Source organism: Rana temporaria, chromosome 7 (genome assembly GCF_905171775.1).
Source record: "Rana temporaria chromosome 7, aRanTem1.1, whole genome shotgun sequence".
Taxonomy (NCBI): domain Eukaryota; kingdom Metazoa; phylum Chordata; class Amphibia; order Anura; family Ranidae; genus Rana; species Rana temporaria.
The window spans coordinates 67,584,448-67,611,721 of NC_053495.1; the positions used below are offsets into that span (position 1 = coordinate 67,584,448).

Here is a 27,274-nt window from a genome sequence, read left to right on the forward strand (position 1 = left end):
AAAAAAAAAAGTCTACAGCCAAAAACAGCTGCTGTAAAAACAAAAAAAAAATGTCCAGTGTGCATGAGTCCTAAATCTGAAGTCCAGTTAGAAAAGGCAGGACAAATGCAAATGAGTCGTCTCGCCAGCTGGATTGCTCTTGTTTGGTTAGGAAAACCTCTTACCTCTCCAACAGCCTGTATGCTGTATGCCTGTAAACCTAGCAAGTTCACACCAGTGCTTTGCTGTTATATATGGGTTCGATGGTTACCCAACACATGGTTCATAATAGGACTACCCCAATACCAGCAGATAAATCATTATTAGGTGGCTGCTTACATCAATACCTCATTGGGAGGTATTACAGACAAAATTAACCTACTTCAAGATTACCAAGGGCCTCTTTAGACCGTTGGGGTCCATGGGAGGCATTACCACATGCACATAAACATGTGTTGTTTTAAGATGGCCCATTCATTTTTAACAGGCTACCATCAGCTGGCAATGGACAAAAAGATTGGACCAGCAGCATTTTTTTTAATGCAGCACCTAAACAGGTGTTTTAGTGTGCTGCAGGAAGGGAGCATTGTAGTCTACTGTTCTTGTGCACTGGGGTGTCATTGGAAATTTGCATTTTACCATATAATACTGCAATGCACAGATGTGAAACTAGTCTAAGTGTTCAACTTCAAGTGCACGTAGGTCGGGGTAAAGTTTCAAAACATTTTGTTTTCTAAAGTTCAGATTTAAGGTTTCCCGTTAGGGACCGACACACCTAGATTACAGTCAAGGTAGCCAAAAGTCCAAGATTGTATGGCAGTAAACAGGCGACTGTAAAATTCCAGGAGTTCCCGATATAGTACAGCAGTCACGAGTGTGGCTACCTGTTTTCCATGTTCTGTATTTGGAGGCTAAGAGATGTGAAGCTGGCCAGAAGCTCTGTCACCTCATCCACCTGTAAAAAACAAACAGTTTTTTTAATCTATGGGATTCAAAGATGACCCTTTCCTTATTGAACAGTCCCAAACGAAAATAGGAATAATACTTAAACAAAATAATATTTATAATGAATACATAGTCTAAGATTAAGATTACAGATTTTTACCTGCTAATTTTCTAAAGATAACAAAATACTACTAGTGATCTGAAAAATATTCTATGTGGGTCGGCCTACTGGACTCACTTGTGTTTTTAATCAGATAGATGACATTTCTTCGAAAGCCTGTCTGCAAACTAAGGGGGGGGCGCTTTTCAGCGCTAGCGATAGCACCTGTAAAGCCCCTGAAAACTGCCTCCCATTCATTACAATGTGTGCTTTCACACCCAGGCTATGCGCTTGCGGGACGTTTGAAGTCCTGCAAGCAACATCTTTGGGGTGGTCTGGGAGCTCCCAAAATGTCCCTGCCCTTCTTTGGTGTTAAAAGCACCCCGCTAGCAGCCAAAAAAAGCCGCTAAAACGAGCGGTGCTTTAGCGCTTACGCAACCCCAGTGTGAAAGGGGTCTTAATGTGGTAAGAAAATGTTACATTTGTTACATTACAGCCAAAAAAGAGATTTTTAATACAGCTTACCTGTAAAATCTTTTTCTTGGAGTACATCACGGGACACAGAGCGGCATTCATTACTATATGGGTTATATGGAGTACCTTCAGGTGTAGACACTGGCAATCTCAAACAGGAAATGCCCCTCCCTATATAACCCCGTCCCATAGGAGGAGTACCTCAGTTTTGTAGCAAGCAGTATGCCTCCCAAAATGGTCCTCAAAAAAGAGGGGTGGGAGCTCTGTGTCCCGTGATGTACTCCAAGAAAAAGATTTTACAGGTAAGCTGTATTAAAAATCTCTTTTTCTTTATCGTACATCACGGGACACAGAGCGGCATTCATTACTATATGGGATGTCCCAAAGCAATGCTTACAATGAGGGGAGGGAGAACATCTCCAAGACAAAAGGATTTAATTTAGAGATATACTCAAATCATAATAAATCCAACTTAGTTGAGAAAAATAATTTTAAATTTTAAATTTAACTCAAACAAGAGGAGCCCCCGGAATCCGAGGGTCTCAAACTGCAGCCTGCAGCACTGCCTGCCCGAAGGCAGTATCAGTATTCCTTCTTACGTCCAACTTGTAGAATTTTGTAAACGTGTGGACAGAAGACCAGGTTGCCGCCTTGCAAACTTGAGCCATAGATATCTGGTGGTGTGCTGCCCAGGAGGCGCCCATGGCTCTAGTAGAATGAGCCTTTAATGATACTGGAGGAGGCAACCCTTTCAAGCCGTAGGCCTGAGTGATTAATTGCTTAATCCACCTAGAAATGGTGGACTTTGCAGCTGCCTGCCCCTTCTTGGGCCCATCCGGTAGAATGAACAGCACATCTGTTTTCCGGATCTTCTTTGTAGCTTTAAGATAGGCCTTCATGGCCCTGACAATATCCAAGGTATGCAGCAACCCTTCCTTTCTGGAAGTAGGTTTAGGGAAGAAGGATGGTAATACCAAATCCTGGTTCAAATGAAAACTGGATATGACCTTCGGTAGGAAGGAAGGATGAGGGCGGAGAACGACCCTGTCCTTATGAAAAACAAGATATGGTTCCTTACAGGATAAGGCTGCCAGCTCCGAAACTCTTCTTGCGGAAACTATGGCAACCAAAAATACTAACTTCCTTGTCAGTAGAACCAAAGGAATATCAGCCAACGGCTCAAACGGTTGTTTCTGTAAACTTTGACAGAACAAGATTTAAATCCCACGGACAAAGCGGGGATTTAACTGGAGGTCTAATACGTAAGACCCCTTGAAGGAAGGTCTTAACCAGCGAGTGGGTGGCCAGCGGCCGCTGAAACCACACTGACAGAGCAGAAATCTGTCCTTTGATTGTGCTTAATGCCAATCCTTTATCCACTCCTAGCTGGAGAAAACTTAATACTCTATCGATGGTAAATTTGCGAGAAAGCCATCGCTTGGACTCACACCAGCCTACATAGGCCTTCCAGACCCTGTAATAAATCACCCTAGAGACCGGTTTCCTGGCTCTGATTAGGGTAGAGATTACTTTCTGAGACAGACCTCTACCCCTGAGAATCAGGGATTCAGCTTCCAGGCCGTCAAATTTAGATGCCGTAAGGCAGGGTGGAGGATCGGACCTTGCGATAGCAGGTCTGGCCGTAGAGGAAGAGTCCACGGGTCTCCCACTACCATCCTTAAGATTAGTGAGTACCATGCCCTTCTGGGCCATGCTGGAGCTACCAGGATGACTGGTATGTGCTCCACCCGGATCCTGCGCAGCAGGCGGGGTAGTAACTGGAGCGGGGGAAACGCATAAAGAAGTTTGAACTGATGCCAAGGGCAAACCAACGCATCGGTTCCGCAGGCCATCGGATCCCTTGAGCGGGATATGAACCTGTCTAGTTTCTTGTTGAGTCTCGATGCCATGATATCCACGTCCGGCACTCCCCATCTTTGGCAGAGTGCTTGAAAGACTTGTGGATGCAGAGACCATTCCCCCGGCCATAGAGTCTGGCGGCTTAAGAAGTCCGCCTGAACGTTGTCCACTCCTGGAATGAATATTGCCGATATGCAGGGCACATGAGCCTCTGCCCATAGGAGAATCAAGCTCACCTCTCTCTGAGCGGCTTGACTCCTGGTTCCCCCTTGGTGATTTATGTATGCCACGGCCGTGGCATTGTCTGATTGAATTCTCACCGGGAACCCCTGCAATTTTGACGTCCAAGCCCTGAGGGCTAGTCGAGCAGCTCTGAGCTCCAAGATGTTGATGGGCAACTGCTTCTCTGGCTTTGCCCAAGTACCTTGGCGAGTGCAACCATCCAAAATTGCTCCCCAGCCCGTCAGGCTGGCGTCTGTGGTCACTATCTTCCAAGCCACTGGGCTGAAAGACTTCCCCTTCAGTAGATTCTGAGGGTCTAACCACCAACACAGACTTTGTCGGACTCTTGATGAGAGCGGCAACGGGATATCCAAGGCCTGTGGCCTTCTGCTCCATGCTGACAGGATGGCTGCCTGTAGGATGCGAGTGTGGCTCTGGGCGTATGGTACCGCCTCGAATGTGGCCACCATCTTGCCTAGTAACCTCATACATAGGCGAATAGTCGGTTCTTTCTTGCTTAGAACCAGTAGGATTAATTCCTTGATGGCTTTTACCTTCCTCAGAGGTAGGAACACTCCTTGTTGTTCTGTGTCTAATCTCATGCCGAGATATTCCAACTGCCTTGTGGGCTGGAAAGCTGACTTTTCTCGATTTAGGACCCAGCCGAACCTCTCGAGGTATTGGACCGTGAGGGCCACTGCTCGCTCCAAGCCGGGAGACGAGTGGTCTATGACTAGGAGGTCGTCCAGGTATGCTAGGATCGTGACCCCTTGGATCCTTAGCTTGGCTAGGATCGGAGCTAGGACCTTCGTGAACACCCGGGGGGCCGTAGCCAACCCGAAGGGAAGCGCCACGAATTGGAAGTGACGCGAAGCCACCATGAAGCGTAGATATCTTTGATGTGGCTGATAAATTGGAACATGAAGGTAGGCATCCTTTATGTCTATGGACGCCATGAAGTCGTCCTTCTGGAGTGTGGCAGCTGCTGACCGCACGGATTCCATCCGAAATGAGCGGATCTTTAGATATGCATTTACCATCTTTAGGTCCAAAATTGGCCTGACATCTCCATTGGATTTTGGGATGATGAATAGGTTGGAGTAGAAACCCAGCCCCTGTTCCAGGACTGGTACCTCTACTATTACTTCCTGGGAAAGTAGATGATCTAATGCCGATCTTAATGCGGCTCCCTTTTCCGGATCGTTTGGAATCCTCGACTTCTGGAAATGAGGAGGAGGAAACCTTTAGGAAATCTAATTTGTAGCCTGTGGCCACGGAAGACCGTACCCACTCGTCGGGAATGCTGGCTTCCCAAATCTCTGAAAAGAGTCGCAGCCTTCCCCCCACCTTCGTGGGTGGGGGCGCCCCTTTATAAGGTTGGCTTGGGGGCTGGTTTTGCTGGTTTGCGAAACCACTGCCTTTTGCCTCTAACAGCCTGTCCTTGTGATCTGCTGTTGAAGCCGAAGTTTGCTTTTGCAGGAGGCCGTCGATACTGCTTGGCATTAGAGGGCCCCTGCCCAGGGGAATACTGTCGTTTAAACGCAGGTCCCTGAACCTTCTTCTTAGTTGGCAAGAGAGTACTCTTGCCGTTAGAAATGGTCTGAATGTATTTATCTAGGTCTTCTCCGAAGAGTCGTCCTCCATGGAAGGGGAACCCTACCAGGAGCTTCTTGCATGGGGGCTCAGCCTCCCAGCTTTTTAACCATAAGAGTCTTCTCATATGGATAAGGGATAACGATAAACGTGACGCTTGCTGGATAGAATCCTTGATTGCGTCTACCGTAAAACATATGGCCTTAGGGACATCCGAAAATTTTTCTGCCTGCTGGGCCGGAATAAGTTTAAGCATCTGTTTAAATTGATCCGATAATGCTTGAGCGACCCCAATCGCAGCCACAGCTGGCTGTACTACTGCCCCTGCAGTAGTGAAGGAGTTCTTAAGTAGTGCTTCCAAGCGCTTATCAACTGGATCCTTGAACACCTGTATGTTTTCTACAGGGCATGTTAACGATCTGTTAACACATGAGATGGCTGCGTCCACTGCAGGAGTAGCCCATCTTTTGGAAAATTTTTCTTCCATAGGATATAGGACAGAGAACCTTTTAGGTGGTAAGAAGATCTTATCTGGCTTGTTCCAATCTTGGAACAAATTTCCCTCTAATAGAGGATGGATCGGAAACACAGCATTGCTTTGAGGCGCCCTCAGTGAGCCCAAAGCTGAAACCGTCGATACCTGGAGATCTGGTACTGGCAAGTTGAATGCCCTATGGACCAAGTCCGACAATCCTTGAATCCACCAGCTCTCCCTCAGGGAGACTGCCCCAGACTCCTCTGTATCCGGATCTTCGATCCCTGAACCTACTTGGTCCTTGTCCAAGAGGTCGTCCAATTCCCCTGAGGAAAGGACCTCCTCTTCTGAGGGTCCGCGCTCGGGCGACGGAGATCTATTCCGCTTACTGCCCCGCATAGCTGCGGCTATCATTTTACCCATGCTTTTCTGCATCTCTTTTAAAGAGGTGAGTAATACCTCCTCCGTGACCATCTTAGGGTTGGACTGACCCGCGTCAGCTCCAGCCCCAGATCCCGATGGCCCCAAGGCTCCCTGTGGGGAAAGCAGCGTCATGGTACAATACCGAGGTACACCTGCTACCTATTGGTATTTGGAACTATAAAAGTTAATTGCCCAAACACCTGTTTGGGGGATAAAAAATGCTTCCTCTCCCCTAGATGACTTTTTTTTTTATTTTTTTTTATTTTTTTCGTTTTTGTTTCAAATCCAGGAAAGAAAAAACATTCTGTCCCCCTGAGTAGTATTGCAAAGAAAAACTATGAGATGGAAAAGAAACAGCCTATTTCTAGGCTTGAAAAAACAGTCCTCTGAAGACTGCAATATCCTTTCTGGCCACTGTGTGTCCTCGGCGCCCCCTGCTGCCGCTCTGGTCTTTCTCCTCAGTTCCAAAGTATTGAATGGAACAAACAAGGAAGGGCCGCCCCTTCCTTAAGCCACTGACCCGCCCTTCCCCCCCAGCAATCTCAAACAGGAAATGCCCCTCCCGACAGGGGGGGGGGGGGGATTTGGGAGGAAGGGACCTCTCTGTTCCAGCAAACTGCAGCCTGCAGCCTGGAACCATGAGGAGGTCAGCGTTTTGCCTGCTTTGCAGGCTCTGAGGAGGAAGACTGAATGAAGCATCGCCTGGAGGCTTGCAGGTAAGCACAGCTCTCTGACACACACATATATTTTTATATAACACAGGCCCCACTCAATGCTTTTCCAACACTACAAGGGAGGTCACATCTTATGGGGAATAATACATAGAGAGCCATCCTATCTTTATGATATGTGACTAGTTTGCCAGATGCAGTGCATAACTTTAGGCATGTCCCCTGTGACCCCCCAGAAAAAAACCTGCTAAGAACCAAGTTCCGCAAGTTTTCCCCTCACTTACCTGCTCCATGCCGCAGGACTTTGCCAAGCAAGAGGCCCAATCTTCCCCCATCTCCGTGGGGATGTCTAGACCTTCAGGCCCTGGGTTCCTATGAAGGATCCACTGTCCTGGGCCCATATAGCACCCTGGCAACAGAAAGCATTAGGCACCCAAAGGTTTCTAAGTTCTGGGCCCAGGGTCCAGCTCTCTAAAAAGAAAAGCATTATGGGCTATACCCCAAGGGTTTGGGGTCCGGTTACTGACCACTTTAGCGCTGAGGCTTTTTTGGACAGAACCGGTAGCTCACCTAATCCCAAGGATGCGGAGGCAAGCTAAACCATGACTAACACCTAAGACACTGGCGTAAAAACTGAGGTACTCCTCCTATGGGAGGGGGTTATATAGGGAGGGGCATTTCCTGTTTGAGATTGCCAGTGTCTACACCTGAAGGTACTCCATATAACCCATATAGTAATGAATGCCGCTCTGTGTCCCGTGATGTACGATAAAGAAATAGGTATTAAACATAACAAATATTTTAACATTTTAATTGCATACTGTTCGCTACATATATAGAACACTTAGCCTAGGTTCACACACGTTTGCGGGAAACACAGCGATCCCTGAGCATTTCCGCACCGCATTGCAATCGCATTTCGTTTGCGATCCGCTGTGGTGGAAAAAAAAAAAAAAAAAAAGTTATTAGCACCCCAAATATATAGCAAATGCAGTGCAGTTTGCCTGCACCGGATCGCATGGTGCAAAGTGACCAGCTCCAAAAAAAGGTGGCTGCACTGCACAGGAATATGTTGCAGTTCCTGTGAGATTCACATATGGGTTATGGTGCTCAGTGATGACTGCATTACTGTAACTGAAGTTCAGCTTTAAATACAGTACAGACCAAAAGTTTGGACACACCTTCTCATTCAAAGAGTTGTCTTTATTTTCATGACAATGTGGAATTATACATAACAAAAAAGTGTGAAACAACTGAAAATATATTTCATATTCTAGGTTCTTCAAAGTAGCCACCTTTTGCAGCAGACACATCTCTAGAACTGGTAAGAGGAGACTGTGTGAATCGGGCCTTCATGGTAGAATATCTGCTAGGAAACCACTGCTAAAGAAAGGCAACAAGCAGAAGAGACTTGTTTGGGCTAAAGAACACAAGGAATGGACATTGGACCAGTGGAAATCTGTGCTTTGGTCTGAGGAGTCCAAACTTGAGATCTTTGGTTCCAACCCCCGTGTCTTTGTGCGACGCAGAAAAGGTGGACGGATGGACTCTACATGCCTGGTTCACACCGTGAAGCATGGAGGAGGAGGTGTGATGGTGTGGGGGTGCTTTGCTGGTGACACTGTTGGGGATTTAATCAAAATTGAAGGCATACTGAACCAGCATGGCTACCACAGCATCTTGCAGTGGCATGCTATTTCATCCGGTTTGCGTTTAGTTGGACCATCATTTATTTTTCAACAGGACAATGACCCCAAACACACCTCCAGGCTGTGTAAGGGCTATTTGACCAAGAAGGAGAGTGATGGGGTGCTACCTCTTGAAGCTCATCAAGAGAATGCCAAGAGTGTGCCAAGCAGTAATCAAAGCAAAAAGGTGGCTACTTTGAAGAACCTAGAATATGAAATATATTTTATTTATTTTTATATTTAGCTTTGATGCCTTCAGTGTGAATCTACAATTTTCATAGTCATGAAAATAAAGAAAACTCTTTGAATGAGAAGGTGTGTCCAAACTTTTGGTCTGTACTGTATGTGTGATCTCTATACAAAAAACAAATAAGGTATTATGTTTATAATGTAGCTTAAAAAGGAAAGGAAAAATCTGACCAGTTGGTGCTGTAAACACAAACCTATTTACTTTCATAAATGAAGCCTATAATCTAGTATGCATAAAAGACAGTAAGCCCAATCCATCACCTGTTCCTTTGTGCTTGTCCTCTGTAGCCTGTAACAAATTTGGTCCAACTGTTCGGTTTGCTCCTGCTGGCCCAACTTCTCTAGATACTCTCGCAACATCTGGATGATCTAAAAATTCAATGAACAAACATTACAGGTCTCTACAGCCCAATAACATATAATATCCTTATTAAAAAAAAAAAAAACGACATCTGTTTTTTTTCTGCTCCCTACCTTGATACTTTGAGGTACGGAGGATCACACGATTGTCTAACTCCTACATCACAGCACTGGTGCCTGGTAGACCCAGCACTGTCACATGGGGTGGGGAGAAAGCCCTGAAACCCTGTGTAAGTTCTAACAAGTCATTTCAGAGTTCAGACAGGGGTGTCTTTCCTCTCTATCGACAGCTGGACAACACGTCAGGGCACAGAAGAAAAAGTGAGTATATGTTGCTGAGGAAAGGGAGTAAAGCGACGCAATTGCTTTGCCTTTTGTGAAAAAAAGGACAGTCATTTTTAAAGTGATTTGTGATCTTATTTACACAGTTATAAGCCTTCTGTTTTTTATATTTTTAAATAAATGTAGAGATGTATACATTTGGTACAGCGATCCTACAGAGGTGTTTTTATGTTCCTTTAATGTGTGTCTAAGCTGCATCAAGCCAATATTGTATTCCTATTGACTTGTATGAGCAGTAAAGTAGTTCTTGCTCTACTTAATACTAAGGTATCCACTAAATACAAAATGGTTTGATTTCACCGATTTAGCTGATTTATATATTAAAGCGAGGGTTCACCCCAAAAAAGTTGCTGAAAGAAGCCGAACGTCGCTGCGCAGGCGCCGTATAGAGCCGACTTGCAGTCTGGCTTCTTTCGGCAACTCGTCACGCGTTGTATGCGCCGGTCGGAAGCATGTCAATCAATTAGGAACGCCCAGTCCCGCAGATTATACCCGGAAGCCGAGGTGAACATATACACACACACACATATATATATATATATATATATATATATATATATATATATATATATATATATATATATATATATATATATATATATATATATATATATATATATATATATATATATATATATATATATATATATATATATATATATATATATATATATATATATATATATATATATATATATATATATATATATAAATAAATAAAACGGTATGTATGGCAAGGTTTTAAAAAAAACTGCGTTATGTCATTATCAAAAACATTTTTTTTGGGTGAACCCCCGCTTTAAGGTTGTGGGGTGGGGAGAAGTAAAATACAACCACAGTGTAGCACTGTAAAGGAGGAAGCAGAAATAGAGTATGGGCAAGTGAGGCTCCCCCCCCCCCATGAACAATTTCTAATCGTGTGTTTAAACTATTCCATTAAAAACTGAGGGTCAGCCAATTTTTGAAGATACAACACAAAACACATTAGTCATCTGTAATGGTGTGTATCCTGTCTTGTAGGCTGCTGCTTCATTTAAAAACCCTTGTTTTATTCAGCCAGATAGTGGCTAGAGCAGAGATATTCCAGTGCTGCAGGGGTTAACCACAGTACTTACAAATATCAAGGACTGGCGTCACTTGCCCTCCCCTTCCTGCCCACTCCGCCACTCACAGAACTCAAAAGATAACGCCTTCTGTAAATGGAGGAGGGATGGATGAATGACTGGATCTTTCCTGCACAGTCACAGAACGCTTTGCATTGTAGGACAATACTACTATGAGTCCTGTGAATAGTGGAGGAAGCAGAAAGGGACAGGCAATTGACAGCACAATTGGCTCCTGCTGCTGTCAATCAAAATCACTCAGCCAATCAGGAAAGAGAAAGGGCAGGGCTGGATCACAGCTCCATGTCTGAATGGACATAGGGAGATATGACTCAGCTTGGGTGCCCCCATAGCAAGCTGCTTGCTGTGGGGGCATTCAACAGGAGGGAGGGGCCAGGAGCACAGAAGAGGGACCAGAGAAGGAGGAGGATCCAGGCTGCTATCTGTGCAAAACCAACTGCATAGAGCAGGTAAGTATAACATGTTTGTTATCTAAAAAAAAAAAAAACAAGACTTTACAGTCACTTTAAAAAGAGGAAGTAAACCTACCTGTATACCTTGTACTTATACAGTATCTCGCAAATTGAGTACACCCCTCCAGATTTTTATAAATATTTTATTATAGCTTTTCATGTGACAACACTGAAGAAATAACACTTTGCTACAATGTAAAGTAGTGAGTGTACAGATTGTATAACAGTGTAAATTTGCTGTCCCCTCAAAATAACTCACACAGTCAATGTCTAAATCGCTGGCAAGAAAAGTGAATCAGGACCAATTAACTTTTTTTCCCTCCCCTGTGTGATGCGACTCGTTAGTGTTACCAGGTCTCAGGTGTGAATGGGGAGCAAGTGTGTTAAATTTGGTGTTATCACTCTCACTCTCTCATACTGGTCACTGGAAGTTCAACATGGCACCTCATGACAAAGAACTCTCTGAGGATCTGAATAAAAGAAGCGTTGTCTACATTAAGAACAGGCCTTGCCATGGTCGTACAAGAACCTTTATCTAAGTCGGAGCGATTTGAGGCGCTGCTATTAGAACGGTTCCATTGAATAGAGCCGAGCGTGACTTCTCAAGTGGCTGAGTCCCCCCTGTGTGAATACGCTCTCAGTGTTGTCACATGAAAAGATATAATAAAATATTTACAAAAACGTGAGGGGTGTACTCACTTTTGTGAGATACTGTGTGTATATATAAATAATATATATTTACATATTGTTGGAGGTTCAGAGACTTCTAGCTCAGAGGAAATACATTACTGCTTAGGGAGGAAGAACTACAAGTGGGCTGTGACAACACCAGTGGTTGTGGAAATACAAGGCTTAGCAGCCAGTGGTCTTACAAACAAGAAACCACTGGGAAATAATGGTTTGATTTAAAAATTAAACAGGCTATTTCAGAGAAACTGCGGAGTGAAACAAAAAGATGGATAACATCTTCAGTGAAGGTAGGAAAGTAGCAATAATGACATGTAAAAAAGTTTTTGCCCGGAGTTCAGCTTTAAGCCATCTCACCTGTTTCACCTCTAATCGCAGTGATTCCAAGGTCTGCGATTTTCCATCCTGCAGGATATTCAGCTTTGACTTGGCTAAGTGAAGAGGGGTTCTGCCTGCACGATCCAAGGCATCCACTCTGGCACCTTGAGTTAAAAGGAAAAGAAAAATGCATACTCCAGATATTTAATGCAACATATTTTATACCCTGTAATGGAGATTTTGGACAAAAATATATCTTACCTCCACGTAAAAGGGTTGTAATTACCGGAACATGGCTCGTACATGCAGCTGGGGGGGTTAAAGAATAATAAATAGTATAAGTGCTAGCTATGAAATACAGAAAAATATGAGAAAACTATGGGATGCGTCATACCTAAATGTAATGGAGTATTCCCTAGTCCATCTCTCTGGTTTGGATCAGCACCATGGTCCAAAAGCATATGCACTGAAAACAGAGCAGAAAATAAATAAAAAATGATATATACAGTGGGTAAAATAAGTATTGAACACGTCACCATTTTTCTAGGTGAATATATTTTTCAAAAGCTGTTATTGACATGAAATTGTCACCACATGTCAGTAACAACCCCTGCAATCCATACATACAAAAGAAACCAAAACAAATACATTCAGAAATTAGGTTATGTGTAATAAAATGGAATGACACAGGGAAAGTATAAAACACGTGAAGAAATGGAGGTGCAAAAAGGCAAGCAAAGCCAAGACACCAGCTGCAATCTATTAGTAATTTGAAAGCAATCCTGCCCCTTGTCAGTGCAAATTAATAGCAGCTGGTTCAGTTTAAACTGATGACCTATAAAAAAAAGGTGTCTCATTACCCAAGTGTCACAAAAAAAAAAAAAAAAAACACATCTTGTGATGGGTAAAAGCAAAGAGCTCTCTCAAGACCTTCACAACCTTATTGTTGCAAAAATACTGATGGCATTGGTTACAGAAGGATTTATAAACTTCTGAATGTTCCAGTGAGCACTGTTGGGGCCATAATCCAGAAGTGGAAAGAACATAGTTTCACCATAAACCGGCCATGACCAGGTACTCCTCACAAGATTTTTGACAGGGGAGTGAAAATAATTATCAGAAGAGTTGTCCAAGAGCCAAGGACCACTTGTGGAGAGCTTCAAAAAGACCTGGAATTAGCAGGCTAATGCACACTCACCACGCAAGACTCCATTGCTAAAGAAAAAGCATGTTGAAACTCGTTTAAAGTTTGTTGCATAACATTTAGACAAGCCTGTGAAATACTGGGAGAATATAGTCTGGTCAGATGAGACCAAAATTGAACTCTTTGGATGCCATAATACACACCATGTTTGGAGGTCAAAAGGCACTGCACTTCATTCCAAAAACACCCACCATACCAACAGTGAGAATTGGAGGTGGGAACATCATTGCGTGAGGCTGTTTTTCAGCATACAGTACTGGCAAACTTTATATCATTGACGGAAAGATAAATATAAAAAGTACAAAAGACATTCTTGATAAAATCTGCTGCCATCTACCTGGATGAAGATGAAACGAGGGTGGACATTTCAGCAAGACAATAATCCCCAACACAAAGCCAAGGAAACTCTCAATTGTTTTCAAATAAAGCTGCTGGAATGGCCCAGCCAATCACCTTACTTGAATCCAATAGAAAATCAAATATATGGAAAGAGCTTAAAATCTGAGTTCAGAGAAAAGGCAAACGGAACCTTCAGGATTTGAAAACCATTTGTGTGAAAGAATGTGCTAAAATCGCACCTGAGCACTGCATGCGACTAGTTTCTCCATACAGGAGATGTCTTGAAATGGTCACTACCAACAAAAGGGTTTTGTACGAAGTATTAAAGTGTTGGTAAACCCTCCCCTACAACTTTATCCCATGTAAATCAGCATAAAAAACCCTAATGAACACTGCTTGTAGAAAAATCCTTACTTGCTTAGTATTGTTGTAATCCTTTTTGTTCTTTAGAATGACGTCACCGGAGCATGCCCAGATCTCCCCTGATTTACATGAAACTCTGTTTGCTTGTCTGTCTGTTATCAGGACTTTCTACAGCACAACAGTGAAATCTCACGAGACTGCATAATCACTCAGAGCTTCCTTAAAGCGGGGGATCACCCCATTAATAAAAAAAAATTTTTTTTTTTCCTCTAGCATAAAATGAGGCATAGTAGCGCTACAGTATGCCTGTCTTTATTTTTTTAGCCCCGTACTCACTGTGCAATCGTAGAGACAAGATTCCGACTCCCCGCGGGGAATGGGCATTCCTATGGAGAGGGAAGGTGATTGACGGCCAGCTCTGGCACGTCACGCTTCTCCGGAAATAGCCGAAATAGGACTTGGCTCTTCACGGCGCCTGCGCATAGTCTGTGCGCAGGCGCCGTATAGCGCCTAGACCTGTTCCGGCTGTCTTCGGAGAGCGTGACGTGCCAGAGCCAGCCGTCAATCACCTTCCCTCTCCATAGGAACGCCCATTCCCCGCGGGGAGTCGGAATCTTGTCTCTACGATTGCACAGGGAGTACGGGGCTAAAAAAATAAAGACAGGCATACTGTAGCTCGCGCTACTATGCCTCATTTTATGCTAAAATGTTGTCATGGAGGGTGAACCACCGCTTTAATTATGGTAAACATTAACTTCTCAGCCCACTCCTTAGAAAAAGACGTTCCAGCTGTAAAAGTTTTTTTTCTTAAAGTCAGCAGCTACAAGTACAGTAACTTCTGACTTTTAATAAGGACACTTATCTGTCCAGGGAGCCTGCGATGTTGGCCCCCTGAGGCCAATTCGAGTGCAGGCGCCGCCATTACAACTAAGGGAAACCAGCAGTGACTTTGAGGCCGATTTCCTACTGCGCATACCACATCTTCTGGGACACAGAGGTCCCAGAAGGCAGCGGGGGAGAAGGAGGAAGGCTCGCCGCTGAAGAGGACATGACGTACTTTGCCGCGGCACGGCTAGGACAGAAGCACACTTTGTACTTCTAAAAAGGTAGGGGGAAAAAAAATAGATAGATATCCAAAATTAAGGGGTGATCTTTAATTTAAGACCACCTTGTAAAGTTGGGTGGAACTCCGCTTTAACACTGCACATTAGTCAAAAACTACAGTTTCCTAAAAAAGAGCAAGTGAAAATGTAATCAGCATTTTATAAATACATACATTATATGAAAAGGAACACGAAAACAAATATATAGTAGGCATTACCCTAGTTTTGATTGCAAATGTGGAAATACACTTATAATACATATCTACAAAACATTAACTTTGAACCAGTCTGTTAAAAAATATTGTAAAACTGCCATAGATTCCTGTCTTTTTCCAAAACAGAAAAAGGTAGAAATCTGCAACAAAAATGTATCAAGATTCTTGTAATGTACATAGATCACACAGAGGAGAAAGTGTCAATCACACTTTTGGCCTCTTTCACAGCGGCGGACCTTTTAGACAGGTCTGCCTGTCAGTTTTTTAGGCAGACCTGAACTGACACTCCTTGCAGGTCTACGGAGCCACAGATGTCAGCGGGGACATGCCGTCTGGCGGACTCTACGGTCCGTCTTCATCCGATCCCCCATAGGGGAGAGCGACACTGACACAGTGTGCAGAGACCGGCCTGTTATCTGCCTGCTCAATGGGGATAGACGGAGCGATCCCTGCTGAGCAAAGCGGAGCTCGTACACGGACACGTCAGTGTGAAAGGGCCCTTAGAAGGTTTTAGGACACGAAAAAATGCTTGTTGTCAAATATGGTCTCAAACCCTTAAAATAAAGCAAAAGATTGCATACTCCAGATTTTTAATGCAACATATTTTATACCCTGTAATGGAGATTTTGGACAATAAACATAAAAAAATATCTTATAAATCATGTTAGAGGCATTATTTTTTTTCAATGAACGAGAAAGGTAGTGGGGCATATTCTCGTTGGACAATCTGTACTGCTGTTCTGCTTCAAGGAGTTGTAAAGGCAGAAGGTTTTGTATCTTAATGCATTCTATGTACAGTAATTTGCTGTTTTAGACGCTCTTTTTAAAACTGAATCTAACCAAAATATGATACAAGACTTTTTGTAATGTCACCAAAAAAATCTTATCCATTCACTATGTTATCTTACCAATTTGGTCATTTCCATTGCAGGAAGCAAAGTGCAGTGCTGTTCGGCCCTTGTCATCAGCCGCACATGGATCTGTGCCTTCATCTAGCAAATTCCGGACTGAAAAAAACAAAAAACATTTGGTAAATTAATATTACAGCTCATTAGATAATATATTTTAAAGACCAGCTCCAGGTTGAGCACAGAGTACAGCAAGAGTTCCTAACGCCCTATTCAGGTCATCTCCCCGCCAGCAGATGGTGGTCATTTCTGTTTTGAACAACACTAACATAATGATATAATGCAGAACAGTCAGCCCAGAAAGCCCAGTTCTTTACAGTTTAGGGCTAATGGCGCGTACACACGATAATTTTTCAGCATGTCTAAAAAACAAAGTTTTTCCAACTTCATCATTAAAACGATGTTGCCTACACACCATCGTTTTTAAAAAACGCGCAGTGACGTACAACGGCACTTTAAAGGGGAAGTTCCATTCGCCTTTGGGCTGCTTTAGCCGATTCCGTGTTAGTAAAAGACGATTCGCGCTTTTTTGTCTGTTACAGCGTGATGAATGTGCTTACTCTCATAACTTGCTTCTGAGCATGCGCGGGTTTTTTTCGTCGTTTTAGCCCACACACGATAATTTTTTACAACCCGAAAAACGACATGGTTTAAAATGACGTTAAAAAATGCAGCATGTTCGAATTTTTTTGTCGTTTTTCAGAACCTGAAAAATGATGTGAAGCCCACACACGATCATTTTAAATGACGTTTTTGAAAAACTAAGTTTTTTTCATGCTGAAAAATGATCGTGTGTACGCTGCATAAAGCTGGCCATACATGGATTTAAATTTAAACCAGCTTAGCAGGGACTGGCTGAATTTCGATCCATGTATGGACAGGTAACTTGTACAACCATGCCAGATTTTACCTGCATGATCAGCGTCTCTGGCGATAGCCAGCAGTGACCTGTCCTTAGTATGCTGGCTCTGCTAGATGTAAAACAAGTTAAACAGCAATTCTAATGCCATTTTTCACTATTTTCACTGCCATCTTCTTCCCTCTAATTAGAACCCCCAAATATATATATATATATATATATATATATATATATATATTTTTTTTATCCTAATACCCTAGAGAATAAAATGGTGATCGTTGCAATACTTTCTGTCACGCCGTATTTGCGCAGCGGTTTTACAAGCGCACTTGTTTGGGAAAAAATTACACTTTTTTTAATTAAAAAAATAAGACAACAGTAAAGTTATCCCCATTTTTTGTTATATAATGAAAGATAATGTTACGCCGAGTAAATTCATACCCAACATGTCACGCTTCAAAATTGCGTCCGCTCGTGGAATGCCGACAAACTTTTACCCTTTAAAATCTCCATAGGCGACGTTTAAAAAAAATCTACAGGTTGCACGTTTTGAGTTACAGAGGAGGTCTAGGGCTAGAATTATTGCTCTCGCTCTACCAATCGCGGCGATACCTCACATGTGTGGTTTGAACACAGTTTACATATGCGGGCGCTGCTCACGTATGTGTTCGCTTCTGCGCGCAAGCTCCTCGGGACTGGCTCCTAACTTTTTTAGCTGGCTCCTAGATTCCAAGCAAATTTGTCAAACCCTGTATATATCTATCACACACACACACAAACGATGTGTGGTTTTTAGTTTAAAACCACATTGTAAAAGTGGGTGAAACTCTGCGTTAAAAGGTGTAGAGAATAGGCTTCTTGTAAATCAATGAGTACAGACTTGGGACAGGCTCACGCTAACATTTTCCACAAAACCTTGGAGTCAGCCATAACCTCCTGAGAAAAATCTAAAAATAATAAATATTATATTTCCAAAACAAACTGTGATGCCCATATTTTCCAATTATAACACATCCACTTCATGGACAACATGTTTACTTGCTGCCCAATATATCCCAGCCATTTTCAGATGTCAATGTAACAAGATAATCAATGTTATTCACTTTACCCATCAGTGATCTTAATGTTATGGCTGGTCGGCGTACAACCATGAGGCTGCAGAAACAGAAGTGCCTAGGCACACCTACATGCCAGAAAGTGTACCTCAGGAGGAATAGAAAGCTTTGTTTTTTAATACCATATGGCTGCTGCGCTGATCACACAACTGCTGGTGTGCACTGGCAGGAACAGTACTGATACACTATCCCTGTGCACCTTACCGTTTCCTATTTGTTTGGTCCAAACATTAATGAAATGTCAAAGTTCTATTCGCATAACGGCGTTGCAAAGTGGTAGCTTGCGGTGAAACCACAACAGATTGCTGCGAACGGTTACCATAGGGAACAAGGCATATGTCATGTACGGGGTCTACACTGGCCAAGGCCACAAAGTGCAGCCCCAGTGCACGTGTGATGAACGAGCCCAAGACGCCGATTTTAGACAGCAATTCTTCGCTGCCTCAATGTACTTAGAGAATTACATTACTTCTACCGGATATTACTCTGTGATTAAAAACGTAACCACTTAGAAAATGAGGAAGTGCGCTCTATCCACTGACAAGATTCTGAACACCTGGCACAAAGGAAACCATAAAGCCATAATAGAGACATGTACAGGTACTTGTATGGGTGTTTTTTTTATACAATAACTCATTTAAAAATTGTATAATTTTTTTTTTTTTTTTTTTTTTTTAAGCATTTTCTCCTGCAAACGGGGTACCCTGGAGACCAAATCTAATGCAAAGCGTATCAGACAAGTCTCCAATTCACCCTCGTCTTTTACCTAACTGAAGACATTATCAGCAGCTGGATTCTGCAAGTACCTGTCCATCCACTACCCAACGCATTGATTAGAAGTACTAGCCAATGTCTGCCAAATTCCAGCCCCAAGAATGACCCCGCACTATACTGTCCAGTATGTTTAGTTCAGTGAAAAGAGAACTACATCACCAGGATGTGATGTAGCATGGCTACAAAAAATAAAAAAAATATAAATTATATATATATATATATATATATATATATATATATATATATTTATTACACACATATACATACAGGGCTCAACATTTTAAGTCTTGATCCACTAGACAGGCCTCAAGGGTTACTCGCCACAAGTTGCCCAACCCAACTCCGCCCCTAATTCTGACGCTAATATTGCCCTCACTTAATTTTTTTATGCAGAATTAAGTTACAGAAATAAAAAATAACAACTTTATCAGTTCCCCTCAGCACAGCCTCACCTGTGCTCATCAATGCAGCCTCACTGTGCCCCCCCCCATTGCAGACTTACTGTGCCCCCCCCCATTGAAGACTCACTGTGCCCCCCCCTCCCCATTGAAGACTCACTGTGCCCCCCCTCCCCATTGAAGACTCACTGTGCCCCCCCCTCCCCATTGAAGACTCACTGTGCCCCCCCCTCCCCATTGAAGACTCACTGTGCCCCCCCCCCCCCTCCCCATTGAAGACTCACTGTGCCCCCCCTCCCCATTGAAGACTCACTGTGCCCCCCCCTCCCCATTGAAGACTCACTGTGCCCCCCCCTCCCCATTGAAGACTCACTGTGCCCCCCCCTCCCCATTGAAGACTCACTGTGCCCCCCCCTCCCCATTGAAGACTCACTGTGCCCCCCCTCCCCATTGAAGACTCAATGTGCCCCCCCTCCCCATTGAAGACTCACTGTGCCCCCCCCCCCATTGAAGGCTCATCGTGCTCCGATTGGCGGCCAGATCGTGACAGGATAAAGAGGAGAGCTGCGGATCGCAGAGCAGTATAGCCCGCTGTTAGAACTTACATTGAAATTTCCTCTGCTCGCTCACACAGCTCCGCCCTTCTCCTGACCCTGCGCTTGTGATAGACAACACATCCCAGCATTGGACCCATATTCTGTCTATCACAGGCGCAGGGTCAGGAGGAGGCGGGGCTGTGTGAGCGAGCAGAGCGGAGGAAGTTTCAATGTAATTTCTAACAGCAGGCAATACTGCTCTGCGATTCGCGGCTCTCCTCATCCTCCGTGCTCTCTGCCATTGGGGCGATCACTGGGAGAACAGCTCCTGATCAAGACTGCCTGCTGTGGAGCTTACCCCCCCCCACTCCCAGGCAGCCCAGCTCCTCGCCAGACCCAATTTTCCACTCGCAAAATGCGAGTGAAAAATTTAAGGTCTGTAAATAATAAATACACTATATATATATATTAGTATACCCTATATACTTGAGTATAAGCCGAGGTACCTAATTTTACCCCCAAAAAAATGGGAAAACGTATTGACTCGAGTATAAGCCTAGGGTGAGAATGCAGCAGCTACTGTAAGCGGGAAAAAAGGGTTAACAATGCCCATTTGCACGCCTCACTGTGCCCAACCCCACTGTACCTGAAATTCTTGACAGGCTGTGGGCGTCCATTCATTGTTTAAAAGTCACGGTCTCTTCCTGGTCCTGTTCCGTGATAGGCGTTTCCCAGGAGCCTATCACAGACGTCTTCTCATCCTCAAACAAGTGAACGTCTGTGTTCAGTGTTCCACCTATCACAGTGTCTGCTGGGAAAAGGGACCTGGGGCAAGCCGTGACTTTTTAACAATGGACGCTCGCAGCCCTTCAGGTACACTGACTTGAGTATAAGCCGAGGGGTGTATTTTCAACCCTAAAAAAAAAGGCTGAAAAACTTGGCTTATACTTGAGTATATTATACATAAATTATTTTATTTTTGGAGCCTGCACAACATTGCACCCACGATCTTCAGATTTTGGGTGCCTGCAGATACTCCGTACAGAAGTGCAGGAAATGTCAAGAACTACAAAATCGCCCTTGCAGTTTTTTGAGAACTACAAACAGAACTAAACATTCAGTTCATTAAACAGATCTGTTAAATGAACGATGTGGCGGTGCGGGTGGAGCTCCACACGACTATGCTGTTTTTAAATAGTTACAGTGGGTGCAGGGAGAGGATCCTCCAGCCTCCTGTCACAATGGGGGGGGGGGGGGGTAAGCGGGGCTGCTGCATTAGTAACATGTTACACTCTCAACACAGATGTAACATGTGACATGATATTAAAAGGCGAAACGTATCCTTTAACCCCTTCCATACAGGGCATTTTCACCCCCTTCCTGCCCAGACCAATTTTTAGTTTTCAGCGCTGTTGCATTTTGAATGACAATTGCGAGGTCATGCAACACTGTACCCAAACCTAATCTTTGTTTTTTTTCCCCCCCACAAATAGAGCTTTCGTTTGGTGGTATTTGATCATCTCTGCGTTTTTTTTTTGCGCTATAAACAAAAGAAGAGCGAATTTTTTTTTTAAAAAACACAATATTTTTTTAATTTTTTATTTAATAAATATTACAATTTTTAAAAAAAAACATTTTTTTTCCTCAGTTTAGGCCGATACTTATTCTTCTACATATTTTTGGTAAAAAAATTAAAATAAAAAAAAAAACGCAATAATCGTATATTGATTGGTTTGCGCAAAAGTTATAGCGTCTACAAAATAGGTGATGATTTATGGCATTTTATTAATTTTTTTTACTGTGACCGTGACATTGCGGCGAACACATCGGACACTTTTGACACGTTTTTGGGACCATTCACATTTATACAGCGATTAATGCTATAAATATGCATTGATTACTGTGTAAATGTGACTGGCAGGGAAGGGGTTAACCACTAGGGGGCGCTGAAGGGGTTAATATGTTCCCTAAGGTGTGTTCTCACTGTAGGGGGGAGGGGACTCTCAAGGGGAGGAGACCGATGTGTGTTCCTCTGTACTGGGAACACACATTGGTCTCCTCACCGCTGACAGGAGGTGGATCTGTGTGTTTACACACACAGATCCACACTCCTGCCATGATTACCGGCAATCGCGGCCGCCGGGCACCCGCGCCGGGTCATGAGCGATGCCGCGGGCGCGCGCCCTAAATCTCCGGGAACACAGGATGTCATATGACGTCCACCTGGATCGGCGAGGGGCCGCCGTCACTTCCCTATGGCGCGGTATGGAAGCAGTTAAAGAAAGATGCAACACCTAATGTAGTTGCAAGTCTAAAAATTGGTAATACATTCATATCATGGAGTCCATCTTCCCATTGGCTGTTTAAGGGGTCTCTAATGATCAGTTCTAGCATTGAGCCCTGGTTCACACTGATGCTACTTTGAAATCGTGCTACTTTACTTGAAGTAGCGCGATTTCAAAGTATCAAGGTCAGCGGGATTTCAGGTGCTACTTGATAGACATTTGTGTGGCTTCATACACAGATGTCTATAGAAATCGCACCTGAAATCGACAAAAGTAGTGCAGGAACTACTTTTGCAAATCGGTGCGGCGCTGCAAAATCGGTGTCGCACCGATTGGAACAGTGCCATTGCCGCTAATAGGCTGCGACTTGTCATGCGATTTGATCTCTCAAATCGCATGACAAATCGCTCCAATGTGAACCTAGGCTTAATAATAAACATTAACAACAACTAGAAAAAAGCACTTTCACAAAATAAACGTACCTGTGTCAATGTCATTCCCATTCGCTGCTTCTCTTAATTTCTTTAGAGCTGTTGGTGAAGAAACAATTTGAACAGAATTATTTATCTATACAAACATTATTCTTTCTCCCCTGCCCGACAGAGTACGTGCATTAAGTGATTTTCAGGAGGTCTGCAGTGGTCACATCTAATTTGCAGGCCGGCTGTAATGTAGGATGAGAAATCATTCTTGCAGCTACTGTATATTTGATGCATAGACATCATACAATGTGTGACGCAATTTCACTGAATGTTCTGTAACTAGTGTGTATAGACAGTTGTAATCAATGTCTCAACCTGCATAATGCCCACTGGTGGCATGGCTTTTCTAAATGGCAAAAAATGCACTCATTGCATAGTCTGTATGGGGGCTTAGTAGAGGAATAGTTTGTTATGCCTACCATTATGACTGATGGGGGTAGTCCAAGCCTGACCCTCTATACCAGGGGTCTCCAAACTACAGACCGTTACAAGATTACCCAAGCCCACAACGTTTCCTGTATTTGCATCATGTATTCCCATAAAACAGGTAATCAAAACCATAACAACCAATGACGCCGAATGGCCAGGCCAGATAGACCAACTGCACCATTAAAATGCATGACGCTGATCCAGTACCACTCTAGCATTCAGAAGAGGACCCGTTTCACCTGCCAGCTTCCATCCAGACCTGCTTCGCCTCCCTCCCTGTGCCATGCTGCTGCTGCTGCTGTGTTTAATATTAAAAGGTAGGACAGGAGGACTGAGGGCTTTGATGTTAAGGGAGGGGGGCACGGATCAGATGTGAAAAGGGGGAAGCTCTGATGTGAGGGGGGAAAACAGGAGCTCTGAAGTGACCCCCTCACATGCAAGGGGGAAAGGGGGAAATATCTGATGAGATGGGGGGGGGGGGGGGGGGGACAGCAGAAGCTCTAATGTGATGGGGGATTTGCGCCGGCCGGTAATTGAGGCCACGGCTTTGCGGCCTTCTGCAGGCCTAAGCTTCCTTCTGTGATCTGGCGCCATCTTGTGGTGGCTGTTGGCATGACAAGTAAAACAGCAATTCTAATATGTTTTTCACTGCCATCTCCTTCCCTCTAATTAGAGCCCCCAAACATTATATATATTTTTTTATTCTAACACCCTAGAGAATAAAATGGCGGTCGTTGCAATACTTTGTCACACCGTATTTGCGCAGCGGTCTTACAAGCGCACTTTTCTGGGAAAAAAAATACACTTTTTTTTAATTTAACAGTAAAGTTAACCCAATTTTTTTTTATAAATTGATACCCGACATGTCACGCTTCAAAATTGCGTCCGCTCGTGGAATGGCAAAAAAATTGTACCCTTTAAAATTTCCATAAGCGACGTTTAAAAAAAATCTACAGGTTGCATGTTTTGAGTTACAGAGGAGGTCTAGGACTAGAATTATTGCTCTCGCTCTACCAATCGCGGCGATACCTCACATGTGTGGTTTGAATACCGTTTACATATGCAGGCGTTACTCACATATGCGTTCACTTCTGCGCGTGGGACGGGGCGCGTTTTCTGGCTCCTAACTTTTTTAGCTGGCTCCTAGATTCCAAGCAAATTTGTCAAACCCTGGTTTAATGTGACGAGGGGGAGTGGGAGCGCTGAAATGATTGGGGGGGTTGATGTGAAAGGGCGGAAGCTCTGATATGGGGGGGGGGGGGGGCAGAAGCTCTAATGTGAGGAGGGGGGGGGGGTGTTCTGATGTGATGGGGAGGGGGGATTGATGTGAAAAGGGAATTCTGGTGTGACGTTATTTCTTGGAGCATGTTTATTTATTCATTCACATTGTATTCATTTATTTCTCAAGCCAATTTATTTTTAGCCCACAAATATTTGTAAAATACATGATATGGCCCTCACCCTGGAAAGTCCAAGGACCCCTGCTCTTTACCATTTGAAAAGTTCTGAAAAAGAGTCCTTTCAAAAAAATGCCATTCACATGACAGAAGCCTCAGAAGTAGCAGCTCCGATTATACAGTGACCAGCAGAATGGAGGGAGAGACAGACCAACCAGCTCCGTAAGGAGATTGAGGGGATTTATGTTTGGAGGACGAATTGGGGGGGGCAGCAGGGGAAAATAATCGCTCTAGGAGGAGAAATAATGAGGGAGGAGGGTCCTAGGAGTGGCGATTCAGGGGGATTTGTGTTGGGAGAAAAGGATTTCTGCTGGGGGGGGGGGGGGGGATTAAGTGGACGATTTGTGGTAGGAGGGGTCATTTTTTTTGGGAGGGGGTGATTTCAGCAGGGGGGAGACAATTTGTATTGGGATTAGGGGGGATTTATGCTTAGCAGGTAATCTTGCAAATCAGTGCCCAATTATTATTTGGGGGGGGGGGGGCATTTTTGCTGACACATAATTCTCATACTACGTGGGGGGGGGGGGGGCAGTTTGGCATGTTTGCCCTGGGCCCTAGGTGACCTTGTTCCAGCACGTAGGACAGCTCTGCAGCCCCAGAGGTAGGTACAGCAGGGAGCAGGAGGGTGTCCGGTGTCAGTTTTTTTATAGGCTACTTTCACACTGAAGCACTTTGCAGGCGATATAGCGCTAAAAACAGCGCCTGCAAAGGTCCCTGAAAGGGCCGCTCCATTCTCTCCAGTGTGAAAGCCTGAAGGCTTTCACGCTGGAGCGGTGCGCTGGCCGCATCTTCACTGTAGGAGTGGTGTATACACCACTACTAAAGCGCCCCTGCCCATTGAAATCAATAGGCAGCACCGCTGAACTGCCGGCAAAGCGGCGATTTGTGGGCAGTTTCAACCCTTTTTCAGCCGATAGCGGGGGTTAAAAGCGAACCACAAGCGGCCGAATAGCGCCACAAAAACTACGGTAAAGTGCCGCTAAAAATATTGGCGCTTTACCGCGGATGCCTCAGTGTGGAAGTAAGGTGAACATGTTGTTAGGCTAGGTTTACATATGTGCAGTTCCGAATGCGTTACTGATCTGCACAGAAATACGCGGCTCTTTAGCAGACAAGCGAGGATGTCTTTATTCTCATGCACTGGCACTGGCACTGGCACTGAGCATGTTTTCGTGCAGCACAATGTGACGGGATTTTAATACGTGGTTCGGGACTTTTTTCTGCGTATCTCTAAATGAATAGGCTGCTGGACCCCCAACATGGGAATATAAAAATCCTACAGAAAGGGTGGAAATGGCAGAGATCGGATCTGATGAAATCCTCTGGGACAGTGGCGGTGCGTCCATAGAGGGCACAGGAAAGACGCCCCCCTCGCTCCTGCACCGCCACTGAAAAACGATACATAGATTCATGCATTGCATGAAACTATGTATTGTCGCCGCTGCCCACTATTCAGATGGCAGGCCCCCTGGCGAGCACCAGCTATTTAAATAACGGCAGCTGGTTGGCTTTGGAAGTGTCTATCAGAGCCAGCCGCTCTGATAGACAGGCGTCTCAGCCAATCAGGTTCACCGGATCTGGTTATCGGTAACCTGATTGGCTGAAGCGATATCGAGGGCGGGACTACTTCGAGGTATCATGGAGGAAGATCTGAGGATGGCTGACCGAGAAAGGTAAGTGCCGGGGGGGGGGCAATTGATGGGCACAGTGGCAACAATAACATGGCACAGTGGCGACAATTGATGGGCACAGTAGCTGCGTTTAACATGGCAGTGGCGACAATTGATGGCATAATGGCTGCGTTTGGCATGGCGCAGTGGCGACAATTGATGGGTGCAGTGGCAACAATTGATGGGCGCAGTGGCTGCGTTTGATGGCATGGGACAGTGGCGACAATTAATGGGCACAGTGGCTGCATTTGATGGCATGGCACAGTGGCGACAATTTTTTTGGCACAGTGGCCACTGGTCTGGGAGCTCCCCTCCCAGTACCTACCTGTATCAGTTGTAGGTGGCCTGACTGACCCTGCTAAAAAAAGACGTGCACTGTCACTGATAGTGACAGAAGGATCGTCACCTATACAGGGGGGAAGCATGAGATGACAGCTGAGCACACACACAGCCTCCTCTTTACACACAACCTCTTCTTACACACACACACAGCCTCCTCTTACACACACACACACACACACACACACAGCCTCCTCTTACACACACACAGCCTCCTCTTACACACACACACAGCCTCCTCTTACACACACAGCCTCCTCTTACACACACACACACACACAGCCTCCTCTTACACACACACACACACACAGCCTCCTCTTACACACACACACACACAGCCTCCTCTTACACACACACACAGCCTCTGCTCACCATAGCTCTCCCTCCCCAGAGGACACATTCTATAGCGGTGTTGTCGTTGAGACTTCACTCGGCCACCGAAATTCTTCTTCTGCTTCTCGGGTTCCTCCCATAGGACTCTCAGCAGCTCCGGCACAGCAGACGGGCAAAGCTCTTCCCCTTTGATGCCAGCGCCCACATCGGCAGAAATCACCGTCTTGCTGGGCTCCTCCAGCTCCATTCCCGAGTCTACAGGCTCCGGGCTCCGGACAGCACTAGGCCGCAGTAACCACGACAACAATGATCTGTAGCCAATCGCGACTGAGCGTAGTCTATGAAGCCTGACACGTAAAGAAAGCCCCAGTCCAGCTCATTTGAATACCGTTTACCAGATACAGCCTTTGCCTGCCTAGACATTCTATAGCCACAAGGTGGCAGGCGTTCGCCAACTTATTCTTAGACATGCTACGCTTCCTACTCATACTAGAAATGATTGG

General features: G+C 44.6%; 1 protein-coding gene across 1 annotated transcript; it reads right to left on the reverse strand.

Annotated features, from left to right (window-relative positions):
* ANKRD54 (ankyrin repeat domain 54) lies at positions 1–27,135 on the reverse strand. Its single transcript, XM_040359552.1, has 8 exons — positions 26,811–27,135; positions 22,544–22,591; positions 16,095–16,193; positions 12,357–12,428; positions 12,224–12,271; positions 12,002–12,126; positions 8,941–9,048; positions 1–934 (listed from the first exon to the last, which is right to left on the reverse strand). Exons 1-8 carry the CDS (start codon positions 27,016–27,018, stop codon positions 860–862), a joined length of 783 nt encoding a protein of 260 aa, XP_040215486.1. The 5' UTR covers positions 27,019–27,135; the 3' UTR covers positions 1–859.
* Between the last annotated feature and the right edge of the window lie 139 nt (positions 27,136–27,274).

Coding starts and splice junctions, on each gene's coding strand:
- ANKRD54 (XM_040359552.1), bottom strand. CDS start 27,018: ATGGAGCTGGAGGAGCCCAGCAAGACGGTGATTTCTGCCGATGTGGGC. Junction 22,592..26,810: donor TCTGGGGAGGGAGAGCTATG/GTGAGCAGAGGC, acceptor CTTCACCAACAG/CTCTAAAGAAATTAAGAGAA. Junction 12,429..16,094: donor CAATGGAAATGACCAAATTG/GTAAGATAACAT, acceptor CTCTGTTTTCAG/TGCATATGCTTTTGGACCAT.